The sequence below is a fragment of the Pseudonaja textilis genome, chromosome Z (assembly GCF_049901715.1).
Source record: "Pseudonaja textilis isolate UNSWEBS1 chromosome Z, rPseTex1.2, whole genome shotgun sequence".
In the NCBI taxonomy this organism is placed as follows: domain Eukaryota; kingdom Metazoa; phylum Chordata; class Lepidosauria; order Squamata; family Elapidae; genus Pseudonaja; species Pseudonaja textilis.
Genome location: NC_142008.1, coordinates 122,381,339 through 122,393,736, shown reverse-complemented (window position 1 = coordinate 122,393,736; position 12,398 = coordinate 122,381,339). Strand labels below are relative to the sequence as shown.

Genomic DNA, 12,398 nt, shown 5'->3' with positions numbered 1-12,398 from the left:
CCCACAAAGCCCAATTTATCCTCCCTCCCCCCCTTACTATGGCAGCCAGAAAGACAAGCAGAAGAAAGATTCTTGAAGGCTAACAGTAACCAACTTTGAAAAACACTGCTCCACACATCTTAAAGTCCGCAAGTTTGAAAAACACTGGTATAATGCAATCCTAAAGCAAGCCAAGATTGCTTTTTGTCAGGAGAACATCCTTTGGCATTCAGGGTCCATCTCCCCTTTTCCGACTGGGGATGAAGGAAAAAGATCCGTATACCACAGCCAGCGTGCTCATTTGAAGGACTCTAAACCAGACAGCTCAGGGATAACAGCCGCGCCGGAGCAAAGCTGGATTTCTGGCAAACGTAGACAAGAGAACTGTTAACCAAACAGTCCAGGATTCAGGAGCCGCAGGCTACACACAAAAGTGTGGAAATGCTCCACTGTCCAGGGCGGTCGAGACAGTGCCAAGGGGACATCTGTATTTTGCACAGCGCTGGTACTTAGAGGGCTGCCTCAGAAGAAAGAAGAAAAAAAGAACTGGTCATCACAGGACAGAATTGCAAAATGTGTGCCAAAACCCAACGGCCATCAGCTGACTATCTTTCAGTCTACAGAACAGGCAGATCCTTTCCCAATATAGCTAGTCCTTGACTTATGACCACAACTGAACCCAAAACTTTTGTCCTTGGTGAATTTTGCCCCATTTTATGATTTTTCTTGACGTTAACTGAATTACTGCCTTTGTTAAAGTCAGTGGCATTGTTTGTTAAGTGAATCTGGCTTTCCCATTGCTTTTGCTTCCCAGAAGGTGGAAAAAGGAGATCACCTGACTCCAGGAGACGCTGCAACTGTTGTGAATATGAACCAGTTGCCATGCACCGAATTTTGATAATGTGACCACAGATCGTAAGTGAAAAACAGTCCTAAGTCAATTTTTTTCCATATTGCTGTAACTTCGAGCCATCGCTAAACGAATGGTTGTAAGTTAAGGACAACCGGAGGGAAAGGAGAGTAGAATTTCAAAAGGTTTGTCATAAGAAACCTACTGCACATCTTTTAAACACCCTCAACTCTCCTCAAATTGAGCTGAGGATGCATTTAATGGGGATGGCTCTCAAAAGTCAGAAGTCAAACTGCTCAGCCGCAACCGCAAGAATATTCTTAATTTTCATTTCTTTTTTACATCCCTGTAATCCTTTAATTCAGGGTAGACTCAGGGTGACAGGATGGAGCCTAAGAGTTTACTGGACAGATACTCTTCCTGACACCACGTGAAGTTCCAGCAGATTTTTTTTCCTCATTGCACCCTAAAGAGGAACATCTGCAGCTACTTAGGATTTAACGTTCAACTTTTTGAATGGGAGGCGAGCATCTTCACTACTACCATACCCCACTCCACTTATATTCTTAATTCTCACTCTTCCAATTTATCCCTTTCCTATTGTGGCCTGTCAGCTGCCGTCCTCTCTGGCAGCCGAATCAGATGAGGAGGTGGCATGGGAGTCAGGGCAATCTGGGAGCTCCAAGGAGGAAGAGGGAATGGAGCTGTCAGAGACAGAGGCAGAGACTGAGCTGTCCGCCAGCCCTCAGATGGGAGAGTTAACATCCCCCAGGTCTGGAGGTAGCTGATGAGGAAGAGGAGGAAAAGCTGGGTCCAGTGTCTGACGTGTGAATGTGCAGAAGGCAGAGGAAAGAAGAGCAGTGAGAATCTATGCGCCAGTCCTTGGGACGGAAGTGCCACCCCTGCTAGTGAAGGCCCACCCTAGCTCTGGGGATAAAAGGCAGGGGGTGGAGATGAATAGGTATGGCAGACAACTATTCATCTCCCTGCTGGTCCGCCTACACTTCTGAATCCTGTTGGGAAATTATCATAATTCTTCTGAGAATGTGCAGCGCCTTCTGAGTATGCCTGTGCTGTGCTTCCCTTGCAGGTGTGAGGAGAGAGCTCCTGGTGTGTTGGGGCCATTTCAGGGGGAAAGGGAGCAAGCGTCACTTTCCACAAAGCTTAGAGAAGGAGTGTCAAACTCAATTTCACTGAGGGCCGCCTCAGGGCTCTGGTTGTCCTTGGGTGATGCTGGGTGGGCTGGATCCAACCACATCATGGGCCAGATTCAGCCCGCAGGTATTGTTTGACACCCAACTTAGAGACTTCGTTAGCCTACTGTGAGAGGGTGTCTGCTGGCGCTCCTAATAAAGGGAACGTTTTGTTATCTACAAAGGGCTTGTCGTGTTTGGGAGCCGGGTCAGAAAACTCCCTTTCTCTCCTTTCCTCAGAGCAATTAGTGGTTCTAACCTTGCGGCAGGCAGAGGAGGGAATTAAGGCACACTCACTTAATCCAGGTGGGGTCATTGAAAGTGACAAGCAGATCCGTTCCGTACTGGGGGAGGCGCAGCAACACCAAATGCACACACACATCATTTTTGGCCTGCGGACCGAAAAACAGGAAGAAGAAATTAATCGGGCCTACCTGACGCCTCCCATTTTATACCGATGGAAAGCTGGCTTTCGACATCATGAGGGATAGCACCTCTTCTTTAAACAAGGGCATCATGGGAAGGGGACAGAACCACATCATTGGTTTCTCTTATGTAAGTATAAGCCAAGCAAGGTCCGCTCTGGCTAGTTCAACAGGGCATAATGTCATGTCTGAACTAGATAAATACCAAGGCAGAAAATGAACACAGGTACATGTAGTCCTCGACATACAACAGAACTGAGCCCAAAATTTCCGTTGTTAAGTGAGGCATTTGTTAAGTGAGGCATTTATCCCTATTTTACGACCTTTCTTGCCACAGTTGGCGTGGTGGCGCAGTGGTTAGAATGTCGTACTGCAGGCTCCTTCTGCTGATTGCTGGCTGCCTGTAGAAGTTTCCTCTTTGCATTGGATAGACTATGTTGTAGATTGAAGATATATGATGTCATATCCCTCCCTGTCTGTTGAGAGAGGGCTGTTCTATTTTCACACAGATGACCTCTTTGACCTCTCTTCCAAACCACTGGTCTATGTCAAAATGGAACAACCCTCTCTCAACAGTCAACAACACAGTCCTTTCAACAGTTCCAAGAAGCCCCCACACCCATTTGCACTACTCAGGTGATTCTGAGAACACAAACAAGCCTCTAAGTGGCCTCTAAAAGGATGCAAATGAACAGCTGTCTGCAAGGAGTATAAAATCCCTCCATTCCCCACCATCCACTCAGAGCTGAAGAAGCTTCTTGGATGAGAAGCACAACATCTTCAAATAAAAACAAAAAACAACAGAGTCTGGTTGCCTCTTGAAAAAACACCTTTGGGGCAACCATGACCTGGAGGACTGAGAATCTCCATTGACCAGGGCTATCAAATTCAAGGCTGGTGGGCCGGATCCGGCCCATGGAGTGCTTAGATGTGATCCGCGGGGCTGCCCTGGAAACAGCGAAGGACTCGCCCGCAGTGCTTATGCCAGTGAAAATGGAGCTCGGAAGGCCGCGTATGGTCCCTCCTGCTCTGTTTTCACTGGCAGAGCACTGCAGGAGACTGTCACAACCGAAAATGGAGCCGGCGGGGGGATGGGAACATGGCCCCCCTAACTCTGTTATTGCTGGAAAAGTGCTAGCAAAACAAACTACTAGCAAAAGTGGATCCCTCCAGCCCCATCAGAGCCACCACAGGTGCCCCTGACACGAGTGATGTCAAGCTGGCCAGCCTGCCCCCCTCCCCGCGAGGTCAAACACAACCTTGATACGGCCTTCAATGAAATCAAATTTGGCAAAACCCCTGCCATAGACATTTCCTCACAGGTGTCAGGACTCCAACAAATCTACCCTCATTCAAATCAAAAGTCTAGGCATTTATCTAGGCATTTAAGGAATGCCTTGTTTTCCCCCACTCCCTTTTTCTGGCAGCTAAAAAGACCAAAGGAAGATCTTTTTAGTTGACAACAGGGATGACCTAACTCCGTGATGGTCGCCCAGAAGAGCCCCACTGCGCATGCACATGTGCCGCATGACTGACAGGTGATTGTCAGGTATCTGGCGCGCATGTACGGGGTGCGTGGGAGATGTGCATGCATGGGGTGTGGGCGGGCACATGCATTGCCTTCTGGGTGCTGGCACACGAGCGCACATGTGCGTGGGTGCAATTTTTGGTACGGGAGCCCCAAAAGGTTAGCCACCACTACCCCAACTGATCGTAAAAATGTCATTTTTTCCAGTGCTGTCGTAATTAAAACAGTCACCAAACCAATGGGTGTAACTTGAGGATCACCTGTACGTGTGTGTGTGTGTGTGTGTGTGTGTGTGTGTGTGTGTGTTATATGCCCGTTTTCCCTCCCCAGATGGTTCATCCTGCAGAACCACCTTCGTTGCAGAAAAATGTTCGGAGCAAGGTCCGCCAAGTGGCAGGACACGATTCAGAAATGGGTAACCTTGTCACTCACGTCCTCATTGAATTTAGCGATCTTCTGGCGGCCTGTGAGTTGCCAGGTGCTGCTGCAGCCTTCGAATGCCAGAAGAGAGGGCGCAAACTGGTCTTGGCTCAAAATCTCCAAATTGGCCGAACTGCCCGCAATGTCTTCAAAATGGTACCTGGTGGGACAGGGTGGTTAAAAAAAAAAGATGAGTGGACTGGACATCTCCCACTGACCCTTCCACCAATGAATCTCTTTATCCGCAGCTCAGATTATTCCAGATAAACCCCTTCCCCAAATTGCATAGGTGAACATCGAATATGGAGAAAATGCAAAGTAACTCCAGTTAGAGCCAGGCGATCAAACTGGTCAGTCCTAGAGGAGATCAACCCTGACTGCTGTTTAGAAGGCCAGCTCCTCCTCTGAAGATGAAACTTCAATACTTTGGCCACCTAATGAGAAGGAAGGACTCACTGGAGAAGAGCTGGTAAAGATTGAGGGCCACAGAAGAAGGGGATGACAGAGAATGAGGTGGCTGGATGGAGTCACTGAAGTAGTAGGCGTGAGCTTAAATGGACTCCGGAGGATGGTAGAGGACAGGAAGGCCTGGAGGAACGTTGTTCATGGGGTTGAGATGGGTCAGACACAACTTCACAACAACAAATACAGGTAGTTCTCACGTTATGACCACAAAAAATGTCTGCTCTTAAGCGAGATATTTGTGAAGTTAATTTTGTCCCATTTTAGGACCTTTCTTGCCACTGTTATTAAGCAAATAACTGCAGTGGTGGTTAGTAACCCAGTTGTTAAGTGAATCCAGCTTCCCCATTGACTTTGCTTATCATAAGGTCACAAAAGTAGATCATGTGACACCAGGATCCTGCAACGGTCATAAATGGGAGCCAGTTGAATTTTGATCACATGATCATGGGGATCCTTGTGTGCCTAATCACACTTGGCCACATAAAGTACTCGTAGCCTTTGACTTACAACAATTTGTTCAGTGACCATTGAAATGGCACTGAAAAAAAGTACTTACGGTCGTTTTTTGGAATTACGGCCTTTCCAGCATCCTCATCATGCTCACATGATCAAAGTTCAGTCGCTTGGCAACTGGTTCGTACTTATGAGGGTTGTTGCTATGTCTCGGGGTCACGTGATGCCCCCTTTAGTGACCTTCTGACGAGCAAAATCAATGGAAAAGCCGGATTCATTTAACAACCGGGTTAGTAACTTATCAACTGCAGTGATTGACTTAACAACTGAGGCAAAACTCAAGTAACAAATGTCTCACTTAACAACAGAAACTCAGAGCTCATCTGTGGTTGTAAGTCAAGGATTATACTTGTATAGTACAGAGTAGGATAGTATAGTATTTCTATTTCTATTTTATTCACATCCCTATTCCAAAGACTAAGTACCATATTTGATGGTATGATCTTCCCTAAGATCACCCTGGCCCAGGTAAGTGCTGCCACCTAGCTGTGACATTTTGTCATTTCTTCCCCAATTCCCCGCACAAGGAAGTTGTAAAAAGTGGAGATGTTGGGGATTGAACCCAGGACCTCACACATGCAAAACATACACTCTACCACTGAGCTACATCTCCTTCCATGCCAAGTCTTCCAGCAGCTGGTCTCCTGTAGTAGAACAGTTGCCCCTCAATGTTACTTCCTCCTGCTTGTATTTTCAGGTTTCACCAGTGAAGCCAACATTTTAGGCTTTTGCTACATAAATAAGATACTGAGTCTGATGAAAATGTTGCTAAGGCTAATTGGTCATCGATTAATTAATGCCACTAAAGTACTATACTGTAATATAATTACTATACTATACTATAATGACTATATTACACTATAATTACTATACTAGATTATAATTACTATACTATAATTACTATACACTATAATTACCATACACTACAATTACTATACTATACTATACTATACTATACTATACTATACTATACTATACTATACTATACTATACTATACTAACCTACAGTATCTATATACTGTATATAAAAGCAAAATACCACTCATGTATCATCACAAAATCTCCAGAACTGTAAACCTACAAACTTGAAATTTGGCATGTATGTTCCTCTTGGCTTCTAGGGGCTCACTAAGAAAGGATTTTTCGAAATGACCATCAGAGCATTATTTCCTATATTATTATTAGCACGCTCTGATGCTAAGGAATTCTACTCCCCCTCCCCACCTGAAAATAAACCTGTTCCAAATGCAAAACACAAGCAGAGGAGAGGAGTTTTCAGTTTCAGTTTCACAGCACCATGCAGCTTTAGTACAGAACAATTGAACTAAGACATGTCCAGGCTCCTTGCTGTCTCCTTCTTGCTCACACAGCAAATACTGCTTCAGTTTCCAAACAGCCCTCAACTTTCTCACACACTGACAGGATGGTAGCCAGATGAATGCTGATGGATGCTGGTAGGCAGAGCCAGAATTTTTCCCCTTTATTTTCCTCTCCAAAAACTAAGCCCGACCACATAATTTCATAGCGAAACATTGGTATCGAGCTAGTTAGTATACTATACTATAATTACTGTACTATGCTATGCTATGCTATAGTAAACTATAGTATACAATACAATACTATACAACTGTTTATACTGGAAATACGCAGTCTGGAAACAGATTTGCTTTCCAGAATATTTACCGAAAAATCCATTAATTTCTGTATTCATGGACTCTAATTAAAATAACATACAGCTAGCCCTCGATTTATGACCATGGCTGAGCCCAAAATTTCTGTTGCTAAACGAGACAGCTATTAACTGAGTTTACCCCATTTTACGAGCCAGGGGTGGGATTTGGCAGTTCTCCGAACCAGCCATAACATTAGCTACAGATTCTCCTGAATCCGAGTGAACCCTTAGGGGCCCACCCCGCTTGAAACTCCAGTACCAATCTGTCCTGCAATGAATTGTCCCATTTTGCACCACATACCTGGCAGCGTTTTCATCCGGCACCCCTGCTTGGTATTCCAGAAGTTCTACGATGATGCTCTGATCTGTGCTGGGGTGAACAAAGACTTCCTGGTTGTCAGGGACCTGACGCATTTCGCTGTGAGGGAAAGACATAGATAGGGAGAAGAAATCAACCAGCCACTACGTGTCTGTGAGCATGTGGACCTCCTAAAGACCCAACAAGCAGGCCATCTTCTATGGAGATATTCAGTCATCCAGTCATGGTTAGAATAGAATAACAGGAATTTTCTGACTGTGAGAGCAATCAACCCATGGAACAGAAGTTGCCTTCAGAAGTTGTGGGAGCTTCATCACTGGAGGCTTTCAAGAAGAGATTGGACTGCCATTTGTCAGAAATGGTGTAGGGTCTCCTACTTGGGCGGGGAGGTTGGACTTGCTATACTATACTAAACGATACCATACTATACACTACCACACCACACTATAATTACTAAACTATAACATACTCTACTCTACAATCTTAACCTATATATATATAAAAGTGAAATACCACTCATGCATCATCACAAAATCTCCAGAACAGTAAAGCCTACAAACTTGAAATTTGGCACGTAGGTTCCTCTTGGCTTCTAGGGGCTCACTAAGAAAGGATTTTTCAAAATGACTATCAGAGCATTAGTATTTCCCATATTATTATTAACACGCTCTGATGCTAAGGAGTTCTACTCCCCCTCCCCACCAGCAAAACACAAGCAGAGGAGTTTTAGCTTTAATTTCACAGCAACCAGCTTTAGTACAGAACAGCTGAGCTAAGCCACGCCCAGGCTCCTTGCTGTCTCCTTCTTGCCCATACAGCAAATACTGCTTCAGTTTCCAAACAACTCAACTTTCTCACACGCTGACAGGATGCTAGCCAGATGAATGCTGATGGATGCTGGTAGGCAGTTGCAAAATTTCCCCCCCTTATTTTCCTCCCCAAAAACTAAGCCCAACCACATAGTTTTCTAGCGAAGCATGGGTATCGAGCTAGTCTGTATCTAAAATTTAAGTGCTAGGCAACTGGCTCCTATTTATGGCACCTGCAACATCCTGGGGGGGATCTCATGAGCTTCCCAGTTGACTTCCAATAAGCAAAGCCGATGAGGGAAGCCAGATTCACTTAATAACCTTGCCACCAAAAGCAAACTGAGGCATGATTCGTTTCACAACCGCCTCGCTTAGCAAAGGAAGTTGAGGTCCCAATTGTCGTCCTAAGAAAACTCACACAGAATGGCAACTGCTATTAAAAAATGGGAATCAGAATAACAGAGCTGGAAGGGACCTTGAAGGTCTTCTAGTCCAACCCTTTGCTTAGGCAGGAAATCCTACACCATTTCAGACAAATGGTTGTCCAATCTCTTCTTAAAAACTTCCAGTGTTGGAGCATTCACAACTTCTTGAGGCAAGTTGTTCCACTCGTTAATTGTTCTAACTGTCAGGAAATTTCTCCTTAGTTCTAGGTTGCTTCTCTCCTTGATTAGTTTCCATCCATTGCTTCTTGTCCTGCTCTCAGGTGCTTTGGAGAATAGGATGACCCCCTCTTCCATGTGGCAGCCCCTCAAATATTGGAACATTGCTATCATGTCTCCCCTAGTCTTTCCTTTTATTAGACTAGGCCAGGGATGTCGAATTCAATTTCATTAAGGGCCACACCAGGGTTGTGTTTGACCTTGGGGGGGGACTGGGGGGGCATGGCCAGCTCAACGTCACTCGTGTCAGGGTCGCCTAGGGCGGCCCAAGCACTTTGCCAGCGAAAATGGGCTCCCAATTTCCGTTTCTGGCTGCAACAGCCTCCTGCAACCCTCTGCAGTGAAAACAGAGCTCAAGAGAGCAGCTTGCAGGCCTTCCAAGCTCCATTTTTGCTGGCAGAGGTACCGCAGGCCAGTCCTTCACTGTTTCTAGGGTGGCCCGTGAAATAGATCTAAGCATCCTACAGGCCAAATCCAGCCCCTGGGCCTTGAGTTTTGACACTCTTGAAGTAGATCTACCAAATTCCTGCAATCCATCAATGCAAAGAACTGGACCAGTTCTTTCCAAACCAGAACGCCTAATAGGCCTTTGTTTGACCCACAAGTTGCGTTGGGAAGCCAAGAGGCTACTGGGAAGGCCAGAATGAATCCCTCTGGGCAGAAGTTGGTCAGGGGCAGAGAATCCAACCCACCTGATATCCAGACTTCCAGGAGGGAGGCAAGCTGAAAAGGCACCCCCAAAGAGGTGGCTTTCTTGGAGCTGCTCATCCGCCATGGCCCTTTGCCTACAAGACAAACCAAAGGGCAGATGCATTGGATATCCACAAAGTGACACACACAATACGAAGTCTCAGAGGCCCGGATGAGCTGCAAACTGAAAAGTTTTTGCACTTAAATGCGTAAAATAAAATATATAGCAATCTGTAGCAACCCAATTATTATAATAAATATGTTGGGCTCAATGGGGGCCTTGAAGTCGAGGAGTACTTGGACTAGATGGCAGCAAAGAGGATATTTTGAACCTTGGTGTCACAGTGGTTAGAGTGCAGTACTTCATGCTACTTCTGCTGGCTGCCAGCTGTTTGGCAGTTCGAATTTCACCAGGCCCAAGGTTGAGTCAGCTTTCTGTCCTTCCAAAGTCGGTAAAATGAGGACCCAGATTGTTGGGAGGCAATATGCTGACTCAGCAAACTACTTAGAAAGGGCTGTAAAACACTGTGAAACGATATATAGCAATAGCAATAGACTTATATAATATTTATTTTATTTTATTTATTTTGTCAGGCGATTATAAGATAATAGGTATAAGTATAAACATAGTTATGAATACATGAAATGGATACGAATAAGAAAAAAAAAGAAACAATAGGACAGGGATGGTAGGCACGTTGGTGCACTTATGCACGCCCCCACAGACCTCTTAGGAATGGGGTGAGGTCAATAGTAGACAGTCTAAGGTTAGTTTTTGGGGTTTGGGAAAGAAACCACAGAGTCAGGCAGAGTATTCCAGACATTTGACCACTCTGTTGCCGAAGTCGTATTTCCTGCAATCAACTTTGGTGTGATTTACCTTGAGTTTGTATCTATTGTGTGCTCTTGTGTTGTTATGGTTGAAGCTTAAGTATTCATTGACAGGTAGGACATTGCAATGTATGATTTTATATACTATACTTAGATTGGACCGAAGACGGCGTAGTTCTAGGTTTTCTAGGTCTAGAATTTCAAGTCTGGTGGCACAAGGTATTCTGCTATGAAGAGAGGAGTGGAGAACTCTTCTTGTGAAATGTTTCTGGACTTTCTCAACTGGGTTAATATCAGATACGTAATGTGGATTCCAGACTGATGAGCTGTATTTGAGTATTGGTCTAGCAAATGTTTTGTATGCTCTAGTTAGTAGTGGGATATTACCAGAGAAAAAGCCAAAAAGGATTAGGTTAACAATACCACTTTATAGTGCTTTACAGCCCTTTCTAAGTACGCTATTGCTATAATTTCTCTTTCTCCTTCTCCACTACTCTAGAGTTTTGCACAACAGATCTGAGAAGGACCTAATTGCTGTTTTCTTTTGTATCTGTTCTCTTCAGGCTTTTAGGAAAGAAGCAATCATGTCACAATCAGCTCGATCCTAGGTAGAGGCAGATATTTCTCTCTCTGGGCACACTGAGAATATATCTGCTGAAAATAACTCTGTATTGGCCTCAGGAAGGGCCGGGAAGGGTTGGGAACGGCCCCCAAATAATTTAAAATAGACATGGAAATCCCTGCAATAATAATAACAACAACAACAACAACAACAACAACAATAATAATAAACAAACCTTGGGAGAAAGGGTTTTCCTTGTTAACTGCGTCACAAAGGAAAACATGCGACGGTGTTGGGGGGAACTAAGTGAACATTGAATGGGGGAAGTTAAATTTGGAACCGGCAAATTGATCGCTGTAAAAAAAAAAACCTCCGGGCGATCCTTCCACCTTTTCGAATGACTCACCTCTGAACCTAGCTTGATTGCATGCAGGAGGCGACTTTCTCTTTAAAACTTCCCTCTCCAATGAATCCGCACCTCCCGCCCTGCCCTACTAGGCCTGAACGTTTAGCGAGCAAAGCGGCCAATCAGAAGCCGGATGGTGCGCTTCGTATATCGAGTTCCATTCTGACGGTTACGTAAAATGGAGTGTGATGGACGGGCACCTCGTCCAATCCGCCGAGGCAGATGGGACTAATACGTTTCGAGCTGGACGGCCCTTAAAGGACGGCTTAAAGGGGCCATCGCTTTTTTAAAAAAATGTAAAAAAAACTTATTACGTTTCTGAGAGGGCGGTGGGAGGATGAGACGTTTATTATATTAAAAGTAAAGCTACGTACAAAACAATGGAAATTTTTGTCATTCTCCTTATTTCCTTCCTCCCCTTTGATTTAAATTCCGCAGTCCTGAGTTTCCACGTATTGATGGCTAATGTTTAATCGAAAGGAATATATATAGGATGTCAGCAGCCAGAAGATTTGTCATTTTGAATGGGCTTCCCTAAGTTTTTTTCCTTTCTTGGAGATGGCAAGATAAATCAAATGAAACAATTAGCAGAAAACTGAAATAAAGCTATATGTAATTCACCTCCATAACCTGAAATGAATTCCCTTTCTTCACCCTTGGGTCATGATTCGCTTAGTCTCTGACCTTTAGTCGAAATGGCGTTAATAGAATTGTGGTGAATTAAATAATAATTAACAAAGGACTGGACGCAGGTGAAACTAGTTAACTCCAGAAGCCAAAACCTATATAAATAAAGAGCGTGAGAGCAAAGCTGAGAAGTGGTTGTTTCTGAAAGTAAGATATTAGCAGAGTGCTTCAGGCAAGCAGCTTTTTCTCTCCAGTATGAGGTCTTTCGTGTTTGTAAGGTATATGGCTTGTTTTATCTCTCACTTAAAGGCCAGATAAGGGAATTTTATCTGGAAAAGCGATGTCTGACTTTTGTTTTGAAAGTTTAGAAAAACACAGTGATTCTAGCTGAGAAAAAACAGCCTTGGAGTGTGATTGAAAACCAGATATGAATGTTTGGAATTTGGA

The 12,398-nt window shown here is 44.5% G+C and overlaps 2 protein-coding genes and 1 non-coding gene across 5 annotated transcripts in view; 1 reads left to right on the top strand and 2 right to left on the bottom strand.

Annotated features, from left to right (window-relative positions):
* Positions 1 to 122: 122 nt before the first annotated feature.
* RANGRF (RAN guanine nucleotide release factor) lies at positions 123 to 11,449 on the bottom strand. 3 transcript variants are annotated; one of them, XM_087917918.1, is made up of 6 exons: positions 11,325 to 11,449; positions 9,528 to 9,620; positions 7,347 to 7,463; positions 4,408 to 4,555; positions 2,320 to 2,414; positions 123 to 500 (listed from the first exon to the last, which is right to left on the bottom strand). In XM_087917918.1, exons 2-6 carry the CDS (start codon positions 9,608 to 9,610, stop codon positions 401 to 403), a joined length of 543 nt encoding a protein of 180 aa, XP_087774044.1. In that variant the 5' UTR covers positions 9,611 to 9,620; positions 11,325 to 11,449; the 3' UTR covers positions 123 to 400. The 3 variants fall into 3 exon arrangements, with proteins under 3 accessions (XP_087774044.1, XP_026576323.1, XP_087774043.1); XM_026720538.2 differs by having other exon boundaries at positions 123 to 496; positions 11,325 to 11,448; XM_087917917.1 differs by lacking the exon at positions 11,325 to 11,449 and adding an exon at positions 11,154 to 11,312 and having other exon boundaries at positions 123 to 496.
* On the bottom strand, positions 5,915 to 5,986 carry TRNAA-UGC (transfer RNA alanine (anticodon UGC)). The gene has a single exon. It is a non-coding gene; the product is annotated as a tRNA-Ala (tRNA).
* A 597-nt stretch (positions 11,450 to 12,046) lies between the features above and the next one.
* The window catches only part of LOC113449458 (uncharacterized), a 42,524-nt gene continuing 42,172 nt past the window's right edge, over positions 12,047 to 12,398 (top strand). Inside the window, exon 1 of the mRNA XM_026720568.2 lies at positions 12,047 to 12,229. Within this exon, the coding sequence (XP_026576353.2) occupies positions 12,207 to 12,229 (23 nt within the window). The 5' untranslated portion in view covers positions 12,047 to 12,206. The remainder of the gene's footprint in view (positions 12,230 to 12,398) is intronic.